The following is a 24094-nucleotide window of genomic DNA, read 5'->3' as shown; positions in this document are numbered from 1 at the left end:
ACCAGTATCCATCCAACTCGAAGGATACAAGTGATTTTTATATACTGTGTAAGGTTTTTTTCTTATTCATATGTCCATGTTTCCCCAATTCTCTAAATTATTAGCTACATCTTCAGGATCTCCTTTATCAGTTCCTTCATTTCAACATATAAAATATAAGTCCTTCTCATTCTAAAAAATTTTTTGCTAATTATTTTCTCTTTTCATCCAAACTCCTTCAGAGCAGCCTATTCCCACTGTCTTCACTAGGCCCGCCTGGCCCCCACAGGCAGCCCTATGCCCTCAATTTATTGCAGTCTGGCTTCTTGTCCACCACTTCACTGAACTGCTCTAAGGTCACTGGGGACCTAACTGCCCAAATCCAATGGACACTCACATTCTCTGAAGGATGACGCTGTCATCTACTTCCTCCTTCTTGAAACTCTATCACCTCTCTCCTTCCCAGAATTGTTTCTCTGCTTATTACTTAAACGTTGTCAGTACTCACAATTCTCTGAAATCTCATCCATGTTCATGATTTTGATGACTGCTGATATCTGCTGATGACATTCAAATTTTTATCTTTCCATGTCTTCACGTGCACGTCCAGTTATCTACCAGTTTTTCTCCTGAATTCTACAGGTGCTTTAAAATTCAACATGTCCAGAAGTAAAGTCTTTTCCCCAATTCAGTTCTTTATCCCCTATTTCCAAACTCAATGATACCACCACCCAAACTTAGTCACACAGATGGGGGTCCAGCCTCCGCCTCCTACTTCTTCCTTACTTCCCAAGATCAAGTCTTGCTTGTAATTTCCTAAATAAAATTAGAACTTATTTCCTCCCTTCATCTATACCTTATTTCAGACCCCTTTCTTCTTGCTATTACATGGTCCAAAAGTTACCAAATTGCTGTTTGGTGGAACCAGTTGTTAGACACTTCTATTAAAGAGGACGCTAGAGTCAAATAGCTTTGAGGATGGCTGTGTACCATGCGCCTGCTGTGACGATCCAGAATGAACACTAGCCTACAGCAGCCCCGAGGAGCTGTACAGTAAAGAAACCTGATTAACTTTACTTAAGCCAGGTTCTCCCTTCTGCCGGCCTATAAAGCTTTCAGTAGGGACAGGAGAGGAGGTGGCAGCGTGAAAGTCCCACTCGAAAATAAAAAAACACTGCTCCTCAGAAGAGTGGGGCATAATTGTCTCCAGGCTTCTTCAGATTCCTCATCCATACTGACGTCAGTGGTCTAAAATGCCACCTGAACTTGTCCTTTCCATTCTTGGCTATTTTCTGAGGAAACAGCTCCACGCACATGGGTGGTAAAGAGCCGCTCTCCTCCTCCTCGCTGCCTCCTTTAGGGGCACTTGCCACTGCCTGGGGACACTGCACTGATCCTGCAGAGCCTGTGCCTGTGGCTCCATAACACACCCCTCGCACACTCACAGCTCTGGACTTCCGCTGTCCACTCTGCCTTGAGTATCCTTGCCTTTCACTGCTGACTCACCAGTTTCTCAGGAGTCCTTTAAGATTTAGCTTAGGGACTGCCTCTTTAGATGACTTTTCTATGCCTCACAGCTCCCCCTCTTCTTCCACAAACACTGACTAAATGCCCTGAATATGCCCGTCATAGCATGTCACGTGCAGGATGAGACATCTGCTGTGCGTCTTCCCCTCTCACTCCACTGCTAAAGGGCCAACGCTACATCTTGCTCATTGTTTCACTCCTCTAACACTCAATCCATGACTAATGAACTAACTAGTACTGTAGTAGCCCTCTTAGTAACAATCAGGCAGGACCTTTTAGAAGAAATCTGACACTCCAGCTTTTCTCTGATCTCACCTTTCAGTCTGATTGAACTAAAGACTTATCTGTGCATGTTTTACCAGGGAGACATAATTGAATCCAGAGATGTCATCACATACTCTTACGTACTCTGCCGTTTAAAAATTCTGCTCAGATGGGGGAAGGAGACAGGTGTGCTTTCTGACAGCCCCACTCTTTTGCATCTCTAGTGCTCACTGGCTTCTCTCTCGGTGCCTTCCTTAAACCCTTCTTCTCTTAACAACAAGGAAACATAGTAACAAAGTAATTAAGAGCCTGGGTTCTGCCTATCTGTGAAACTGAAACATAACCAAGGACATAGAGAATAGACTGGTGGTTGCCAAGGGGGAGGGGGTGGGATAAGGTTGGACTGGGAGTTTGGGAGTAGCAGATGCAAACTGCTGTATATACAGGATGGATAAAAAATAGGTCCTACATGGGACTTCCCTGGTGGCGCAGTGGTTAAGAATACGCCTGCCAATGCAGGGGACACGGGTTCGAGCCCTGGTCCGGGGAGGATCCCACATACCAGAGAGCAACTAAGCCCGATGCCACAACTACTGAAGTCCATGCACCTAGAGCCCGTGCTCTGCAACAAGAGAAGCCACCACAATGAGAAGCCCGTGCACCGCAACTAGAGAAAGCCTGTGTGCAGCAACAAAGGCCCAACGCAGCCAAAAATTAAAAAAAATAATAAATATATTTATTTTTAAAAAAGTGGATGTATTTAAAAAAACCCAGAAAGGTCCTACTGTAGAGCACAAGGAACTATATTCAATATCCTGTGATAAACCATAATGGAAAAGAATATGAAGAAGAATGTCTATAAATGTATAATTAAGTCACTTTCCTGTACAGCAGTAATTAACACAACACTGTAATTCAACTGTACGTCAATAAAAAATAAAATTAAAAAACAATTGCCAGAAAAATAATCACATAAAGGGGACTTCCCTGGTGGTCCAGTGGTTAAGACTTCGCCTTCCAATGGAGGTGGTGAGGGTTCGATCCCTGGTGGGGGAGCTAAGATCCCACATGCCTCGTGGCCAAAAATCCAAAACATAAAACAGAAGCAATACTGTAACAAATGCAATAAACACTTTAAAAATGGTCGACATCAGAAAAAACTTTAAAGAAAAAATTCACATAAATCAGAAACAAAGGAAACATAATAAAGTCCATACATTAAAAAAAAAAAGAGCATGGGTTCGGGTTAAATCGCAGCTTCCCATTTACTTACAGCTGTGTAATTCTGGCCAACTCACATAATGTCTCCTCAGACTCCTCATCTATAAATGGGGATGGTAACAGTTCCCTACCTCAGAGCGTTGCTGTAATCCATAAACACGGTTAAGTGCCTTGGTAAATGTTTGAGGCTCTCTGGTTACTGTGAATTAAAATATGTCAATGGCTTCTGGCCATGTGATTTATAATAGTTTGACATTTAACCAAATGGTAAAAGTATTCCATTTATTATTCCCATCTCTTTTTACCCCTTACGCTGTTTTGTTGTTTATGTTTTCTCCCACCACAGAGTGTTAGTTCCAGGAGAGTAAAGGCTTTATTTTGTTCACTGCTGAAAGCAATAGCACCCAGAAAAGTACTGTACATATGAAGCCCTCAGTAAACACTAGCTGAATGAATGGTGCAAACTGTCACAAGGAAAAATACACCAAAACTTTCATTATAATAAAAAAGAATAGATAAATCTTTCTCTAGTGGCTTCCAGTCAAGTAATTGAAAACACCATATGCTATAATAAAAACATAAGTAATTTATTAAAATTTGAAGGCAAAAACATAATTTTAAAAGATTTAGACCTATGTTAGGCGTGATAGAGTATGGATGCTTTCTGGAAATTCACAATCAGATCCAAGAGTATCACTTTCAGAATGTTCTAGTAGACTGAGTTTACTTTTAGTTGTCTTTGATGAAACAGTCACTATTCTACTGTCTTTCTTAACAGAAATGTGCTTTTTCGAAGACTCACTTCTAATTGGCTTATTAACCAAAGAATTATTTTACCCAATTCCTTTGCTTTTCTGCTTTACAGGTGAGTCAGAGCAGGAATGCAGGTCCTTCCCAGGTTGTTTCTTAGGAGAGTAGTTTTGGGTATATTCACCTGCTTTGGTCATTTTCTCTGAAGAAGACCTGCTATTTCTAGGTAATTCCTCTTCTTTTCTTTCACTTCCAGTTCCAGAAATGACGTCTGCTGAAGGAGAACATGTTCTAGCAATGAAATCTTCAAAAGACTCCTGCCGCTGCTCTGTGACTGCGACCCCCAGGTTGTCTTTGGAAGTTTCTAAGGCCTCCTGAGTAGAGACTGGGACATGGAAGGAGTCGAGAGGCAAAGGAATCCTAGCATTGCCTGCAATTTTCTGAAACCAGGGGGAAAAACAAAAGACAAGACAAAAATTCAGTGATGAACAAAGCCAACCATTAAAAAATAGAGTTCAAAATTTCAATGTTACTCTGTGATCTTATTATTAACACAGTCAATTGATTCTTCAGAAGATTTCAGAGCCAGTTTTTCTCTAATTATATCCTGCCAAGTGATTCTCAGCTTAACCTAGCTATATCCAAGGGTATGTCCACTACATTTTCAGACTTTGGTGACTGGGGTAGTTATTACCCATTTCCTTTCCCTCACTAAAAATAAAACCCTATTCTGTAAGATAATTAATTTCTTTTCTATCCTCCAGGCACATGTAAACAGTATATAATATAGTTTGTGACCAGACTGTGTTCTCAAGCTGTCAGTTCCCAAGACCAGTCTGAGATTGGTTGAAGGGGGCTCCAAGCAAGGCTAGAGGAAAAGCTGACAGGTTTTCCCCTCCCATTCCCATAACCAGGTGATTCACTGTAATATGTTACCTATTAGCTATGTCTGGATTACTTATTTTAAAAATTGTATCAGTATGTGTACCTTCATTAGTGTTCCTTCATTGTAAGCTGACTGCATACAAATAGAAACCTAGATAAAATATGAATAGAATAGACATTTATACAATTTAAAATCTGGAATATTTTCTCTAATGTTTTCTTTCTTCATTAAAGATAGTTTGCTTTAACTCATAAATTTTCTAAAGAACTTCCAGTCTCCTTATTTACAACAATACAGTATCATGAAATGGGCACACATTTACTAATCTCAGATTTGGAAAGGATTCCAGAATCTTCTAGCTCCTGAGCATGTGAACTACTAGAGACTGATCATTATTGTTTTCTCCCTGACTTGGTCATTTCTTTTTTGCTAATCACTCTTAGAATCCTTAAGTGCTGTCCTCTCCACTTACTTGGAGATTTTGCGTTAGTCCTGGGGCACTCTGCTTTGATTCTGATTTTTCTTCTTCAAGTGGCTTCTTTTCTTCTTTAGGTGGACTACTAACAGTAGAATTCATCTGGGGACGACCTAGTAAATGAAAATCTGACTGCTCTATACCAGCCATTGTGGCCAGCTGCCCAAGCCTGGACCAGAGGAGGAAAGGAGAAAAGACAAAGGTTATTATAATCACAGAAGAGCAGTTTAGATTTCCCCAGACCTACAATCATGAAATACTTCTAAAATCTTAAAAGCTAACATCCTACTCCAGACTACAAGCCTCTCTCTCCCCCAAATTCTCAGCCCTTTCCAGATTCATCCTCTAGGACACATCCCATCTCCTTACCTATTACCGTTCCATTTTAAACACTGTCTCACTAGCAATTTCAACATCTACCACGCACCTCGTCCACTACCTCTCACACCTCTATTCCCACACTTCTTTCCCACCTTTCCTCCAGTTTCCAAGAATGTGTTTGTTCCTTCCTTCCCAACACCAACACCAACTCATTCACTGACAAAACACTACTCCATCAACTATCAATCTCCACTTCCCTCTTTCAGCAAAATCGCTCATGGTTGAGAACCACTGACCTATATCTCCCATGCAGATTAATAATAATAATCTTTTAATTTTTAAAAATAACTTTAATTCAAACTTATCAAACAAGCAAAATAAGTGAAAGATAAGACAATTCTTATGCATTCCCGAATATTTTCAATGAAAACTGCCTTCAATTTAGTCCTTACAAAAAACTATACCTACTAATTACTCTGTCTACAGGTTACTCTTTTATACTGGGCTCCCCACTCTACCAAAGCAGGCTTCCCTATTTGCATTTCTTAAAAAATTTAATTCCTCAATTTAAAAAGTCAACTATATTACCTATAATTACACTAAATATGGCCACAGAAGTGATGAAAATTGCTCCAGTTCCTCAGCAAACTACCATTATAGTCGCAAAGAGAAGAACGCCATGAAGAGAAATGAACTAACCCAGCATCTTTAAGGAGATCCAAGAAAGCATGGAACTTGTGAAAAGAATTCTCAATGCTGCCCAAAACACCTTCATCATCCAGGATCATGCTTGTCAATGAGTGGGCATGAAGGGCTTCAGACAAACAGAAATTTATATTTTTTAACTGGGCATTTTCATGTTCCAGCTATAAAAGAAGACGGAAAATATCTGACATGATTTTTTCTCATTGTCATCAAAAGTAGTCTTGCCTAGTTTCAAGGAACAAAACTAAAACACTCAAAATGTAATTAATCTGTAATTAACCTAACTCTCCACCAGTAAATACAGAGACCATATCACATAGTAACCAAAACCCACAGGCACCCAACAAAGTTTCCTATATAATGCTTAGGTGGTATATAAATAAACCAAAGTTACCGTTTTATTAATGATCTTTCACAAAAGATCACATTTCTAACTAGTTCAATTCATAACGGAGCCTCATTCCACATTAGAAAATTACCTGCTTTAAGTTTCCCTTAAATTGGAAAGTGAATTATAGAATCTGATCTGAACAAAACATATTACAACTCTGCTGAATGTTAAGAATTAACTTTAGTGAGCAAAATATCTAATGCTTACGTTTAAAAGTCCTAAATCATACCCAACCCAATTTATTAAATGTACGATCACCAATATTTTCTTTGGCTTCTTGAAAATATTCACCCCCGTGAACTCTTCCCCTTCCGCTCATCATCTATGCACTTAAAAGCCCCTATAAGCTCAACTCTAGTATTTCTCAGAAAGGCCGTTAATGTTCATGATGCCCCTTTTGCCTTACATGAGCAGGTGCTCAACGTTTATTGAATGAGTGTCCGCCAATCCAACGGATGTACTTTCAAAACTTCCTCCCTACACTCACCCTGTGATAAATTATATTTAGATAGAACTTTTTAGATTATGCCCTGCTTTCATACACATTACCTAATGTAATTCTCATGGTGTGTGTGTGTATATATATATATATATATATATATATATATATGGTTTTTTTTTTTTTTTTTCCTTCCTGTACGCGGGCCTCTCACTGCTGTGGCCTCTCCCGCTGCGGAGCACAGGCTCCGGACGCGCGGGCCCAGCTGCTGCACGGCACGCGGGATCCTCCCGACCGGGGCATGAACCCGTGTCCCCTGCATCGGCAGGCTGACTCCCAACTACTGCGCCACCAGGGAAGCCCCCTCATGGTATATATTTTTATCTTTCATTGCATTCTTAGAAGTTTTCCAATATCTTAAATTTATTTAAATGATTCACTTTGCTAATTCACTGCCAGGACAGTCTCATCATGTCTTTTATGTTACTGTATATACAATATATGCACAAAAAGTGCCTTCTTGAATCAAAGAATCATGAACAGGAAATATGCTAATGTCATATAAAAGCACACACACACACACACACAAAACCAGATTTTCACATTTTTAAAAACATGCTTTCTGGAATATAGATCATATGATCACTAAATACCAGTAAATGCAAAAGTCCATATGATACAACCAATTTGCAACATATTACAGTTTTAAAGCTTACAAATTATGTGTATATGGCTTAAAATCAAATCAAAATAAAACCAAAACACTCTCAAAAGCAGAAGAAGAAACTTGTTTACCTCACTGACTCATTTATCAGCCTTCAGTCTTATTACTCTTTCCTCCTTTAACTGCTTTAGGCACTCCTCCAGGTTTTCCTAAACAAACAGAGTAAATGTTATAACTAATTCGTAGTATAATAGCCAAAAGCCTTTCCAGCTATAGGACTCATCAGGATTTAGGGGCAGAGCCAGAAGTGAACTCAGATTTTAGTCTGCTACTGGTAATATCATACCATGCTAGTGAAATGAATTATCAAAATCTATCAAATTAGCATAGTAAAAATTTATTTAAATTCCACTCTTTCCAACATAAGTTTGTGGCAGCCCACCATAAAAGGCATATGCGTATAACATAGTAAGTCAGAAATAAGAAGACCAAGAAAGAAAAATTCTATTTTTATTTGTGGGTCTCTTTATAGCAGGAAGTCCTATTAATGAACATGCTTAACATACCTGAATTGCATAATTGCAGATTCAAAAGCATGTTTTTAAAAAGTAATCACTTTTAAAGCAATTTACAGTCAAGCACTGTTCCTGGAGTTCCCTGGGTATCAAATAATCTAATCATCAAAACACTAAGAGGGGGCTTCCCTGCTGGCACAGTGGTTAAGAATCCGCCTGCCAGCGCAGGGGACACAGGTTCGAGCCCTAGGCCAGGAAGAACCCACATGCTGCGGAGCAACTAAGCCCGTGCGCCACGACTACTGAGCCTATGCTCTAGAACCCACGTGCCACAACTACTGAAGCCTGCGCGCTAGAGCCTGTGCTCCGCAATAAGGGAAGCCATCGCGCCACAACGAAGAGGAGCCCCCGGCCCGACGCAACTGGAGAAAGCCCCCGAGCAGCAACGAAGACCCAACGCGGCCCAAAGTAAATAAATAAAATAAATTTATAAAACAAAAAACCCTACGAGGAAAGAACGATCACTAACTCCATGTTATTTTACAGATGAGGGAAACAGAGGCAGAGAAGTAGAGTAAGTAGAGCAGCACAGCCAAGGTCACACCACTAAGTAGCAGAGCCACACCGTGGACTCAGGAAGCTGGGTGCCATTCCTGCTCACAGAGGTGGTAGTCTTCCCATTCACCAAGGTCACTGAAATAAAATGAACACTGATAAACTCTCTTAGGAGTTTTAGGAACTAAGACACTTCGGTCCTTGAAGTGGGGACACTGCTAGCAATAGGCAGAATTCTAACAGAGCCCCTAAGACTCCTACTTACTGAAGTACACAAACCTTCCACTTACCCAATCAAACTCTAAATCTAGGTGCTGTAGTGAAGGGATTTTGCAGATGGAATTAAGGTTCAAAATCAGTTGATTTTTTTAAGATAGGGAGATTATTCTAGGTGGATATGGCCTACTCAGGCACCCCATGAAAAGGACCTGAACTCTTCCTGAATTGAAGTACAAAAGAGACAAGAGGGAGACTCTCCATTGCTGGCTCTGAAGAAGTCAAATGCTGCAGCAGGGAAGGCAAGCGAGAGGCCTCTAGGAGCTGAGACTGTCCCCCGACTGACAGCCAGCAAGGAGATGGGGACCTCTGACCTGCAACTGCAGAATCTGAATTATGCCAACAAGCCGAAGACTGGAGGCATTCTTTCCCAGAGCCTCTGGATGCTAACACAGCCTGACTGACATCTTGATTTCAGCTCTGTGACCCACACAAACTATGGTGAACATACAACGTTTGGGGCTCAATGTCTTACACTTACATTTCACGTGCTTTAACACTCTCAGGAGGGAACTCACATGTTCCCGTGTGTATCTGAGCAGGAAACCCAGTCACGCTGTGCCTGGACTTCTGACCTGCAGAACTGTGAGCTAGTCAAATAGGTACTGTTTTCAGTCAGTAAGAGTGTACTAAAAGAATTAATATTCTACTCAACCTCCAGGTTCGTGAACAAAATAAGTGACTGTCATTGTTTTAGGCCACTGTTTCGGGGTGGTTTCTTATGCAGCGATAAACAATCAGAATACCCATACTTATGAAAACAGTACGGTATATTTATACCTTTTAACTGCTCTGAACAATCACTTAAAGAATGAGGAACTCTATTATATGCCATCATTGGGAGAGGAACTGGTATCACTTTCTGGAGAGTAGCTCTTGGTACCTAACAACAATCCTACATCAGGAGTTTACCCTAAGGAAATCAAAGATGTGGGCAAAGATTTATCTACCAACATGATGTCATAAGATTGTTTATAACCAAACCCTAGAAGAAAGCTAAGAGCCTCCAAATTGGGACTGGTTTAAACAAAAACAGCTCACCGTCTGAAGGAATGCGCTATGAAGCCACTAAGAAAAGAATGACAACAGGTGTCAACCAGAGTTAATGAATGGGCTTCAGGAGTTCTACATTCATAATGTATCTGTGCGTTTTTCCTGGGAGACGGTGCATAAGCTTAATCAAATTCTCTGATGTAGAAGAGTATTTAGGGACATGGCAAAATATTTTTGATACTTCTTTAAGACAAAAGAGCAGATTAGGTGTGTGTACATGCAGAGGTGGCTTTTATTTCCTTCAATGAGTTGTTCATTGTTTTCAAAAATTTGCTCAACGAACATATATTTTTATATTCAGATCATGTTTAAAAAACTGACAGTCTAAGAACTTCAAATTCTTTAATGTTTCATTACTAAAGCCAGCCAAGTTTTCAATGAGGAAAAAGGGGAAAAAATTGCAAAATTCCTCTACTTTCAATATAATGGTTCAATAAATCTTCTAAAACCGATTTTAAAGAAATTCTAAACAAATAATCAAACAAACAAAAAACCCTCACCACAGTCAGAGGAAAGTAGAGTAAAACATCCTGACTGGTTCCAAATAGCACATCAAAGTGCAGTTACATGGAATAGTTTCTCCCTCTAATGGAGGGAATTAGTACACGGTATTAAATTTTTGTGAAAAACTGTGTCCTCTTACTACAAAGTATTCATAATTCATGTCTCTTACATGGAAATATGGAACCAAAAAAGTTAGAAAGTAAAATTGCTTGATACTATTACTATTACTATTACTTAAGTAAGACTAATGATAAGGCTTTGGAATAATTTTCCTTCCTGTCATCTGCTCTCCTTCCTCCCTTCTGTACACCGGCTAGGGTGATTTTTCTGGGACAAAGCTCCCATCGTATTGGATATCAAATTTTATGTTCACCTTTTCTCCATTTAACATTGAAATCAATCATTTCTCATATAATCAGGGGATTCATAACCTTGATTTTTTTGTGTGGGCTACAAAATATTCCACTGAGTGGTTTTACTGGTTAACCATTTTACACATTTAAATTCTTTCCAACTTTTCAATATTATCAGACAAAATAACCGTTTTTATGCATGAAGGCTTTTTTCCATATTGAGAATAACGTTCTTGCAATAAATCCATAAAAATGAGTTTCACGTCAAAGCAAATGAACATTTTTAAGGCTCTGAGATACCTATCTCCAAACTTCTTTCCAAAAGATGTCTGAGATTTTATACTGCCATCCATCAGCGATGTATCACTTGGTATATAACCTCTACTATAACTGTTGGCTTATTTCCTCACTTAGAGTGCAAGTTATCTGAAGATAGGGGGTGTATTTTATTAAGTGTTTATTCCCAGCACCTGTGCCTAGCACAACGTAGACGGTCAATAAATAATTGCTTAATAAGGAAAATCCCTGCCAATACAAGATGTACGTGTGTGAAAGACAGACTGTGTGCTTTTCTCTAACTGGATAGATGAAAACTTGTCATCTTCTTTAATGTGCAATTTTTTTGCTTATAATTAGTAATTAAATTTCTCTTTTAGATTGTATTGTAAAAATTCAGACTCTGAGGCAAATGGGCCTGGCACTACCCATTAGCTATATAACCTTGGACAAGTTCTATAACTCTAGGCCTCAACTTCCTCATCTATAAAATGGAGATAAGCTCCCACATCACAGAGCTCTTGTGAGGATTACATGCGTTAAAACACATATAAAATTAGAAGAGTGCTTGGTACACAGCATATGTTCAGTTAAGGCTGAATGAATGAACATGTGAACGCAAGCAGCAGTGAAGGGCTTAAAATGAAATAGTCTCATCCCACTCCCACATCCAGCAGTCAAGAAGCGACCGATTCTTTACTCAGGCTTTTAATTGTAAAATACGATAATGTGTACTGAGAAGTGCTCAGGACAAAATTGTCAATGTGACAAATAAAAAAAGAATACTTACATAACCACTACTCGAATCTGAAAGTATTGATACTTGTCAGCATCTCAAAACCGCCCCCCCATATCCTTTTCTCATCACAATCTCCTTTCCTCTTTCAGGTTAAACACCATCCTCACTTCTTGACAATCATTTCCTTTAACCTGCATGCATCCCTAACAAAAGAGTTTAGTTTTGTCAACATCTACCTTTATGTAGAGGATCATAGTATATGAAGTCTTTTCTATCTTATTTCTTTCTCTCAACATTGGTTTAAAAAATTCATCCACATTGCAGCCTGTAGCTCTAGTTCATTCAATTTTATTGCTGGATAGTTTTCCCACTGTACGAATACACAAAATTTATTTAATTTTTGACTCTTAATAGACATTTGGTTTGTTTTCAGTTTGTGCTAATGCAAATCATGGACAGGAATCCTGCTGTACCGGTTATTCCGGTGCATTTACACAGGGCGGGGGTGAGGGCTGCTGGCTCACAGGCTATTTATATACCTTCAGTTGATGGAGAGTGCTAAATGCTTTCCAAAGTAGTTGTGTCGATTTATACTCCAGTATAAACAGGGTAGAAGATTCCCATAGTACTCCAGGTCTACAATACCTGATACTACCACACTTTATTTATGTATTTGTCAAACTGATTGGCATGTAGTTTCATTGGTTTTGACTCACTTTTCTCTTATTACTTAATGAAGTCGTACACTTTTCTCTGTTTACTGGCTGTTTGGATTTCCTTTTGTATGACGTTTACGTCAACTATTGTTATTTTTTATTATTTTTAAATTATTACTTATTTATTCTTGGCTGTGTTGGGTCTTTGTTGCTGCGTGCAGGTTTTCTCTAGTTGCGGCGAGCAGAGGCTACTCTTCATTGCAGTGGCTTCTCTTGTCGTGGAGCACAGGATCTAGGCACGCAGGCTTCAGTAGTTGTGGCACATGGGCTCGGTAGTTGTGGCTTGCAGGCACTAGAGCACAGGCTCTGTAGTTGTGGCGCACTGGCTTCGTTGCTCCGCGGCACGTGGCATCTTCCCGGACCAGGGCTCGAACCCGTGTCCCCTGCCTTGGCAGGCAGATTCTTAACCACTGCGCCACCAGCGAGGTCCAACTATTGTTATTTTGAATTCTTCTCCATTTCCAAGTAACACTCTTACATGACTATTTTCTCACTAAATTGGAGGCATTATCTGTTCATTTTCTATTTTACTAAGTAAGGGTTTAGTTCCTTTACACTGTTTCCACACTGCTTGGTAAAGTTATGTCATCATTAGTTTTCTGCTCAGGATCTCTTTGACTTGTAGTGATATACTTAAAAACCTAAATTGTTGATCAACTATAAATTCTCTCAACGTCACGCTTTGTAAAATGAGGACATTCATACCATCTTTCCTTCTTTCTACCTCCTGTCTACCTTCCAGACCTAGCTTTTACATTGTCAAAGTTGAAATTTATATTCTGTTCTATGTGCAGTTAAGTCTTCTGTTATTTGAGAGTCAGTAGGGAGTAAGGTTTAAGAGAACAGGCAGAGAGCCTAAACTCAAAGCCTCGATCCAACCCTAAATTAGGTACAGCCTGGGCAAGTTCCTTCCCTGTTTTAGCTTCCTTTTCACAAAAGGGAATGCAGCTTCCCTGGTGGCGCGGTGGTTGAGAGTCCGCCTGCCGATGCAGGGGACACGGGTTCGTGCCCCGGTCCGGGAAGATGCTACCTCCCGTGGAGCGGCTGGGCCCGTGAGCCATGGCCGCTGAGCCTGCGCGTCCGGAGCCTGTGCTCCACAACGGGAGAGGCCACAACAGTGAGAGGCCCGCGTACAAAAAAAAAAAAAAAAAAAGTGGGAATGATATTAGCACCAACCTCATAAGGCTATTCAGAGGATTAAATGAGTTAATATATGCAAAAACACTTAGAGCCTAATATATACTAAGTACATACTAGTACACAATACATTTCAGTACATACCAAGTTAATACAAATACATACTAAGTATAGGTTAGTTATTTGTTATTACATGCAAGTTGACAATAAAACCGGCAAACCGAGACAGTATTGCCATTATTACAATTACATTAATATTGCCCACTGCAGATGTACTGTCTCTGTGTATAGACTACACCTCGTTCCATACTGTGTCAGTGTCACTGCCCTTGTGCAGGGTGACCACATACCCCAAGCCGCCTTGGGCTGTTCCAGTTTATACCTGTTGTCCTGATGTTACAGCATTAGAGCACCTCCTTACACTATTGAAGTGTTCTGGTGTGGACAACAAATTAGATAGGTGGTCATTACCCCTGTGTGTCACTGAAAAGGGGGACATCTATAGTGTCAAGTTTAAGTGGATTCATCTATAGTGTCAAGTTTAAGTGGTTAAAAATCAACCATAGCTTAGTTTGCTTCAGGTTTATGTCCGTATAGCCTTTTCTCCTCTGGAGTTCAAGTTCCTTCTCCTCTTCCTCTCCCTCCTCCCTTCCAACAGTGCCTAATAGCTAGTAAGTACAATATGCCTCAAGGTGTTTCTAAGCTCTCAATCACACAATCAACAGAAGCCTCTCCAATCTAGACTAGCTGCTCTCTGCACTGAATCCCCTATTACCCTACTTCTTGGTTTATTGCCTCATATTGCTGGATTATTTCTATAAATAGCTTAAGGTGTAGCACAGGAGGTCAATTTTTCAAATATCTTTGTGTACAAAATATCTTCTTCAGCCTCCACTTATGACTGATAGTTTGGCTGGATACAAACCCCTAGGGTGAAAATTATGTGCCTGAAAAACTTTGGAGGTATCTTTCTAATGCCTTCCAGGATCCATGGTGCTGATGACAAGTATGATAAAGTCAGATTTTAACATTTTTTTTTAGGTGACCAGTACTTTTCTCTGTGGAATGGATGTATCCTCTCAGTATTTTATTGTATGTTAATTTATTTTTTCAGTATTTTAATGTTTCACAGTGAAGGATGCCTAGGTATGAGTCTGTTCCTGTTTATCTTGCTCAAAAATTGAGTAATTCTTTTCAATCTGAGGCCTGATGTCTACTTTCAGCTGTGGGGAATTTTGTTGCCCTTTGATACCTTCCCTCCATTTTTTTTCTGGGTCTGGAGTTTCCAATAGTAACATGTGGGATCTCCCAGATGCAGCCTCTCTAACATATTGCTATCACATTTTCCACTGTGTCTTTCTTTTTCATATACTGAGAAATTTTTAAAATTCCTCCTGAATTTATTTCAGCAACCATATTTTCATTTTCAAGAGACCTCTCTTGCTTTCTGACCATTCTCTTTTTAATTAACACCCTAGTCTTATTTTATAGTTGCTAGCTCTTTTTAAACCTCTCTCAGGATACTAATTAGGGATTTTTCTTAAATTATTTTGTTCCCTAAATTGTCCCTGGTCCTACCAGGATATGTTTTCACTCTTTTTTCCCCCTCTCTCATGTTGTAAGCTTTACTCAACTATCAGGCAAATGACAGTTATTTTCTATTTAAGAATGAGTGCAGAAAGCTCCCTGAAGTCAATGACTGATTGGTTTCTTATGCAGGAAAAAGCGGGGAGTAACTGTAATAGGATCTCCCCCAAACACAATTTTCTAGGGTGTAAAAACTCACACCAGCTGCCCTAGTTCTCGCCAGTTTCACTGTTTTCAAAATGAAATCATCTCATTTCAGGAGTGTGAGGGTGGGGCTGGGAGTCCACTCCTCCAAACACAACCCTTCAATGAGCTCCCCTATTTCAGTCACACTTTTAACTAACTCCACCCTCTCTCCTACATGCCCATCTGAGCATGGGGCTACTTCTGCAGGTGGGGTCAGAATCCTCCTCAGTTGCAGGTGGTCGCTGTGCATATTCCAGGTGATGCTTTTCCTCTGTTCTACTGCTTCAGTTTCACACTCTTCCACTTGTCTTCCGTCTTTCAAAACTATGTTGAAATCTCTTGATTGTTGTGGGCTTATATACTTAAACACTTTGATACCATCATTGTAGTGTCTCGTCAAAATGGAGAAGAGCTAAAAGGGTTCTCAGTGCCTTCTGAATCTGCTATTCTGTGGTCCCAGTGTTTAAACTTCTTGGTCTTCCCCAGTGTCTATCATTGCTTTTAGAAATACAATCTCCTGGTCTACTCGTGGAGGAAATGAATACAACACATCTAAAATGACAAGCAATGCGGGTAGATGCTCTTGGGTCTTCTCATACTCTGCCATTTACTAATAAACCACTACGTGCTACAAATTGTAGGTGCTCATTTATAAAACGAAAGGGGGTAACTCTACATGAACTATAGATTTCTCCTACTCTAACATTTCATAATTTTCTAAGTTCTTTTCTTAAAATTTCTCTACATTATCATTAATTTTAATTAAAAAAATAAAAATCTAACTTTCTCTTTTGAAAATCAAAGAGTTAATTCCCATAGTCCTACAATAATGGGATAATTAGTTCTGAAACCGGTCAAGTTTCATACGAAAAGAAAATCATATTAAATAATTTAAAAAAATTAAACATGGACTTTGTAGCACAAAGTCCCCCCCAAATGGTGTTCCTTTATTTACTAGAAATGTTCAGCTCTGCATTAAAGTTGAAATAAAATAAATATATTATTTTTGAGGTGCAAACATTTCTTATGAAAATCAATTTTTCTTTTCTGTCCATACAAACAAAAGTATGGAATGACATTAGAGGTCAGGTTTGTTTGGTAATATAATGTAGCTTCTTGATATTTTTTATTTTAGGAAAGGAGAATATCAAAATCAAAACTTTTTTCAACTTTACTTTTATTTAAAATGAGGCCATATTTTCCTCTTATTAAAACAGAGTTCAACTAGAACTGTCAATTTTCTCATCTGTAAAACAAGAACCCTGAATCAGCTGACTAGATTCATTAAGAACTCAATTTCTTTATCTTATGATTACTATGGTTCTCCCTAAATCTAATATACTAAGGTTCTAAGGAAAGGAAAATATATTACTAACGACATGTTTTGATTTTTATTTCTTAGAGTTCAAATGTCCACCATTCACCTTGGTCTAAGCTTAAGGAACCATTCAAGGGGATACAATGAAGATGGGAGGAGAAAACAGAACCCTCACACAAGCTGTGGCGTGTTGCAATCAGGCTGCTGTTTGAAAAATAATCTTCTCTATAGCTTTAAAGTGATAACTTTGTACCTGCAATGCTTCTTGTTTCAAACTGATTTTCTCTGGCTCTTCCTGAACACTTTCTGAGGAATCATCAACCTCTTCGATTTCTGAGGAGGAAGGACTCTCTACTGTCACAGTCACAGGAAATTCTGATGGACCTGAGTGTCACAAGAAGAAGACAGGAAACCACAGAGTTGTTAAACTAAAGTGCAAAGAAAGAAGACAAGATTGTATAAAAGACAACACAAGCCAGATACCAAATATCCAGATATTAGAGGACATTTAACAAAAGTGATCTGAGGTATCATTATTTATAAACGTCTCTCACTGCTCCATGGTCTAAAAGAGGCAATGACTAAGTAAAATTACAGGAACTTATCTTTGCTATGTTACTGTACAGACCTCTGTGGTACATGGTTAGGATTAGTAATGGGAATTGCCCATATTATTTTATTAAGCTTCTTTCACAGAAGCCAAGGGAAGATCCAAGGTAAACATTTTTTCTCAGATCAACTTTATACTGCAAATGAAAAATTTATTCTTCACCATCAGACACAAACAGTCTGGAAGAAAATGTAGTTTTACAGAGGAAAATACATCAGTAAAGGGACTGATAAAGAATCAGAAGAATAATCAGAAAGTCAACATATCTAAGCTGGGAATAATAGATGTTAGAATTTATAAAAGTAAATCACATACACATACATAACTAAAACTGACCCATCAGAAATTTCATCTTCTCATCACCCTTAAGCCAAAACTAGGGTAACAGTAATACAATTCTCCCATCAAGATTCACTGCCACTGCAATGCTGTTCAACTGGACATTTCCAAACATTTAAAACCTGACCTGGCCACAACCCCATAAAAGTCTACAGATCATAAAGAAGTGTGCTGGGATTATATAACCACGCAGAAGACAAGTCACTAGGACATCATTTTGACAACAAGCAGCAAACCCTGCAGCATAGGAAAACCCTAACAGGAGAACGCGGTACACACCCCTCTCTCTGGGCATGCAAGGGCAGGACTGACACCCAAGATGCTCTTCTCTCAACCTCAGCAGTGGTGCCTTTCACAGAGCAACTATGCAGTCTCCCAGAACCACTGGGAAGGAGAATCTGATACTGACAGTATTAGCTTGCCATGAGGCCATAAGCTAGGGAATGTGTGTGGCCTTGGTGAGAGAGCAGAGGTTTGGGAGATGTTGCTTTATATTGGCTTTCAGATCAGGAGTTTGTACACATAGCCTGCAAACAACGTTTCTTGCAAACATATGAACGTTCTTGAGTATGAGAGCTCCATGTGAGGGGTCAGACATGGCAGTCAAGTTCGTTTCACGGGTAACAGCTGATTTGCCGACTGGACAACAGGCTTCCTTGTTTACAGACAACCACAAGGCTGCCAGTTGTGTGCCAAATCCACACAACTACACCGTTGCATTGGGAGAGCGACCAAACATGTTTTCCATGATTTATTTCAGAAAGGGAAATGCTTCTTGTAAGACTCTGTCCGTTTAAAAAGCAAGAATGACCATCTACCTTTCCCAGTTCAAGCCCTATATATCATAAATATGATAGCTAAACACCAGCAACTGATTACATACATCACGAGCTTTGATGAATGGAAAGCCCCTAAAAAGATATCAACAAAATGAAGTTAGATCTTGATGTAAATACATCACCAGTTAAACCCAGTTAATACAACTATTTAGTATTATATACAGTATCCATATAGAATTGTGTATAAAAATAAAGAAGCTCAAAACAAGGACCTGGAGGGCTCTGCTATGGAGAAAACTGAACAGAATTCAGCCGACTGGCTTGGTAATAACTCTCTGAACTGCTGAGAGGCCCCTTCAGTTCCTATGTTCAGGATGCTTGAGATTTCAGTCTCACTTCTTTAAATGGTGATATTAATCATTCTCTAATTTACCACCCTGTATGAGGAGGATGGACCTCAGATTAAGTGTCTCAGGAAGAAAGGAAACCACAGAGTTGTTAAAATGCAAAGACTGGGGATTCAACACTATAGTTTATGCAACAGCAATTCACATCCCCATTTGGTCATATTCTTTCTACAAAACAAAAGATGCACTCACATGTATTAAAAGACAAAAATTAACTGCCATCTGTATCAATATGTTAATGTGCTTCAATCACATATGTTTTCATGAAAGTTTAAACATAAAATCACCTTTAAGATCTTGGCCATGTAATCTGCTCCCTGCCATGTCAAATTATACCCCGTGAAGTTTACTGTCTTCAGAGTGATAGAGTTCTTTATACCTTGACAAGTAACTAAAAGGAAAAAAAAAACCACACACACAATAAGATGAAGAGCCTATACATTTGTCAATCTTGACTTTTCTTTTCTTGAGTAAAAGTTTCTTCTGTAAACTTGCTTTTCTTGAGTCAATTGGAGGTTTACAGCCACATTCTTAAAATCATTAACTACAATCTTCCCAAACAGGTAACTGATGAACTGATGCATTCTAAAACTTGTCAGTAACAAAGTGTTATTCCAGTTTACAGCTACAGTTTAATTCTATTCAGTACTAAAACTGAATACACTGGATACTGCAAACTTTCTTCCCAACCACTCAGTAAAGTACTACATACTTTTGAGACAAAGGAAAAAAAAGAAAAACCTAAAGAGCGTAAGACTTCCGATTTTCATTTCCAATAATACATGCCAATCTTGATGATCAATCAGCGATGTAAATGTCAACTATAAACCCAGTATTTTATTAGCTGCTATGCAGTATACTAGAGCAATAGAAGAGGGAGGACCTCAAACCCTCTGTTCCCTCAAATTGAAAGGCAGGCTTCCTTACCCCTTCAGACCACTACTGGACACAGGGAAGGCACACTAATGTTTCAGGACCCTAATCAAGAGTCACCTGCTTTGTGATTACTTCCATGACACACCCTCACCGACACCACTAAATTTGCTGCTCCTATGGGACGTTACATGTATTTCCTATTTAAACACATACCACAGTGCATTATAATTATGATTGCAGATAGATGACTTTTTTGCTTTTTTTTTTTTTTGCAGTACGCGGGCCTCTCACCGTTGTGTCCCCTCCCGTTGCGGAGCACAGGCTCCGGACGCACAGGCCCAGCAGCCACGGCTCACAGGCCCAGCCACCCTGCGGCATGCGGGATCCTCCCGGACCAGGGCACGAACCCCTGTCCCCTGCATCGGAAGGCAGACTCCCAACCACTGCGCCACCAGGGAAGCTCAACTTTTTTGCTCTTTACATCTTGCTATTTCCCTTCCCATAATATTTCTTGAAGAGAAACCATAAAAATATAAACAAACACAAAAAACAGAAAATATACAAAACATGTGGTTTGTGGCTTAACACAAACTTAAATAAGATTAATTCTGACAGTATCCAGCATGACAAACTTCCATGGTACAAATGAGAATGGACCAAGGTTTGAGCAGGTACAGGAGACAATCCAGGCATGAACAACACCAAGAAAAGGTAGACGGAAAAAGGTAGACAGACATGGTGTGTAGGAAATCACGAGACCAGTCTGATGGGAAGAGACTTAAACAAGACTGAAACTCACTTTCTAAACCTCCATCTCCAACTGGAGAATTCACAGGACACAGGTGCACCAAAGAAGCCAATTATTCAATCCCTTTAATGGGGAGGAACAGTTTAAACTTTTTTTGGTTTCGTTTGCCCCAAAAGCACCCTAAAAGCAACTATCAAATGTTGGGAGGACACAATGAAGGCTTACCTTTGTTAACATAGTTAAGTCTCTCTCTCTCACAACTAGCCCACTTAGCTCCACGTTCCTTAGCACACCCGACGCACTTACACAGCATTTATGAGCTTTACACAACTGGAAGGTCACATCTTTATTCCATATCGCAGGAACACGACTTCTGTAAACCTAAAGCAAAATTATTGTAAAATGAGTGATTTAAACCATACATTTTATCATCATTAAAAAGCATCTAAATAAAAACAAAAGCATCTGCTCTGTGCTAAGGATTAGAAACGACTCCTGCCCTTAAAGCCTTCATTAAGGAGGGACATGTATAAACTCAAAATTTCAATCACATGAGATAAATAAACGTAACCTTTATACGCAGAGGTTCCTATGGAGGCAAAAAGTTATGTCTAAGTGATGGCTTCATGGTAACCCTGAAGTACAATCTAGAAAGATGAGGCTATGCAGAGTTGGAGTAAGAGGTGCATTAACTGCAGAGGGAACATCTGTGAAAACATACTCAAGCCTGACTCCTGCTGGGCACTGTAAATGCTGCAGGTGGGGATGACTACGGGCCAGGGGTCCAAGTACAAGTAGAGACAGAAATGAAAATAGAGATGTTGGCCGAAGCAAGCCTGGGAGAGAGCATGGCTTGTATCCCACAGGTGATGAGGCCTGGGGCTACCACTGGCTGAGTAAGGGTGCCTCCGCTGATTAGAAAAAGGCACCCCGCTGCTGAAGGACCAATTAGATTAAGGGAGTGATCACAAAAAGCTCCCCTTCTTCAGGGCAAAGAGCCCTATGAGGCTTGGCCAAACACAGTTCAGACTACACGCCTCTGTGCAGAGCACACGCTGGGCGGCTAGTATGCACTAACTCTGTGTGGGCAAGCCATTAGCAGCATTATTTTAAGCACATCTTTTTATGGTAGAAGATCACTCAACACGAGTAGGCAGATGAACTTAGAGGAACTGAACCAGGGGCCGCAAAACCACCCAGGAGTTTCTGCCACAGTCTGGGCAAAATGCAATATGGATGAAGAAGCAAATTTAGGAGAAGGCCAAAATCTACAAGCTGGACCCATTGGATGGAAGACATAAAGCAAGTTCAGTGAAGGAACTCTGAAGAGAATGGGCTCTGCAATAAATTTTTCTTACATTCAATGTAAAATATTAGGCAAAATTAAGTACCGTGGCCTTTCAGGTCCCTTCCAGCTCTAATTTCTTTTGATTTCTAACTTACTACTCTGGTTAAGTAAAGTCCCTTCAGAGGTACAGAACACTTCTTATACCTGAATGGGATGCAAAGAATAATCTGACTTCTCTTCACCAGGGGATGAGCTGAACTGTCGTTGCAGAAGAGATAACAGATGGTGTGAACCTCAGATCCTAGAAAAGGGCCAGGCACACGATAAGTGTTCAGCTTTTCAAAAACAAATGAACAATCACTTCCTCTCCTAGATCTTTACACCCTTCCTCTGTTGGCTACTTTCTCTCAGCTTATAAACATCCTCAAATATACCCACTTAAAAAAACTCTCAGACCGATGATTCTTTGGATATTCTTGTGGATAACCTAAGTCTCTACCATGCCTTCAAACACCTGTCCTCCCAAAAGCCCACATCTGTACCTTGGGCCCAGACCTGTCTACCAGGCCCCTCTAAAGCACTGAAGATGAAGGAAGATCCTCTCGCCACCCCCAATCCCTTTCTACTGTGCTCTGTATCTCTCAAAAAGATGCAGCTGTAAACTGTCACCCACGCTTGCTGCCCTCCCTTTTCTAACTGGTCACCAGGCCTCACCCATTCTCTCTCAGATCTGCAAAACCCGGTCCCACCTTTTATAACTTAAGTGGGACCCTTAGATTACAATTCACCCTGCACCCAATCAACTGCCTTCCACATGGAGGTCCAAGTGAGCCTCTAAACCAGAATTCCATTTCACTGTTCTTTGGTGTTTCCCGCAGCCTTCAGGATAAACATCCAAACTTCTGACAGGACAAACAAGGCGCCTTTCTGTTGGGCCCCACTAAGTTTTCAGTATCGACTCTCATTTCTTTCCCAAACCCTGAGTTCCAGCCCTGTACATTAGTTTTGCCATATTTTCCTACATTTCTCAAACTTCAACACACACTGCTTTCTCCTGCCACCCCAGGAGCTTCTACACATCCTTAGAAAGGACGGCACTTCCTCCAAGAATCCTACCCTGAACTTTCCCTTCCAAGTTTCTGTGCTCTGAAAAGGGGAAAGATGGCGGGGAGGGATACATTAGGAGTTTGGCATTAACATATACACACGACTATATATAAAATAATCAACAAGGACCTACTGCATAGCACAGGGACCTCTACTCCACACCCCGTTACAAACTGTACGGGAAAAGAATCTGAAAAGGAATGGATATATGTATAACTGAATCACTTTACTGTACACCTGAAACCAATACAGTATTGTAAATCAACTATCCTCCAATATAGAATAAAAATTAAATTAAAGAAAAAGAGAGATTCTGTGCTCTGTAGCAGCAGAACTCACTTCTTCCAGAGCACTGACTCCTGTGCTTGTGTTTACTTGCTGCCCAGCAGAAGGGAAGATTACCTAGGGCAGAAGCATCGTCTCCAGCAGCCCTTGGTTCTGACAACTCATTCATGTGCCAGGATACTTTACACACATAACCTGCTTAATTAATTCTAAGAACCCACAGAAAGAGTGCTTTTTAATGTCATTTTACAAGTGTGGGGATTATAGTGCAAAAGAAACCTGTCCAGGCCACAGAGAGCATCAGCCCTGGAATTCAAACCCTAAGCTGCCTTGACACCGGTGCTCTTTCCACTATATATGATACACCTATTGAAAAAAAATTTTTTTTCATGAGCCCTGTTTGAATGGAAAGGAAATGAAGCTGGGATATATCCATTTCCTAATCGCTTTGGTGTGTACCAGGCAGTCATTCAACAGACCAGGTAACATCTGTGCAACAATTAACGATGCTCCAAACTGTGCTAAGTGTTCTACTTTGTAGAGTCTAGAAGCATTAACACAGTGCATCCTTGTAACCGCCACAGAGGCTGGGTCCTGTGAAGCCCATGCTACAGATGAGAACACTGAGACCTTGAAGCCTTAAGGCACTCGGCCGGGGTCACCGAGCTGGCAGGAGTCCTAGGCCGCACGCCCCGTCTAGTGCACGTACACCCGGTCACTGGGCACCGGTTCTAGTGCCCACCCTCCACCGTTAACCATTTAAAACCCCGCTTCTCAGCGCCCACACGAGGGCCCCTGGAAGCGGGAAGTACAAACCT

At 40.1% G+C, this 24094-nt stretch overlaps 1 protein-coding gene across 1 annotated transcript; it reads right to left on the bottom strand.

Moving 5' to 3' along the window:
• Positions 1–3345: 3345 nt before the first annotated feature.
• LOC101286201 (centrosomal protein of 78 kDa-like) lies at positions 3346–20935 on the bottom strand. Its single transcript, XM_049707429.1, is given in 6 exon segments — positions 3346–4181; positions 5100–5271; positions 6123–6289; positions 7754–7831; positions 17091–17221; positions 20822–20935. Coding segments are annotated over 6 exon segments (993 nt in total). The 5' UTR covers positions 20910–20935; the 3' UTR covers positions 3346–3824.
• Between the last annotated feature and the right edge of the window lie 3159 nt (positions 20936–24094).

This window comes from Orcinus orca, chromosome 3 (genome assembly GCF_937001465.1).
Source record: "Orcinus orca chromosome 3, mOrcOrc1.1, whole genome shotgun sequence".
Classification (NCBI taxonomy): Eukaryota; Metazoa; Chordata; class Mammalia; order Artiodactyla; family Delphinidae; genus Orcinus; species Orcinus orca.
Note: the sequence above shows the minus strand (reverse complement) of the source record. Positions and strands in the feature narration are given on the sequence as shown.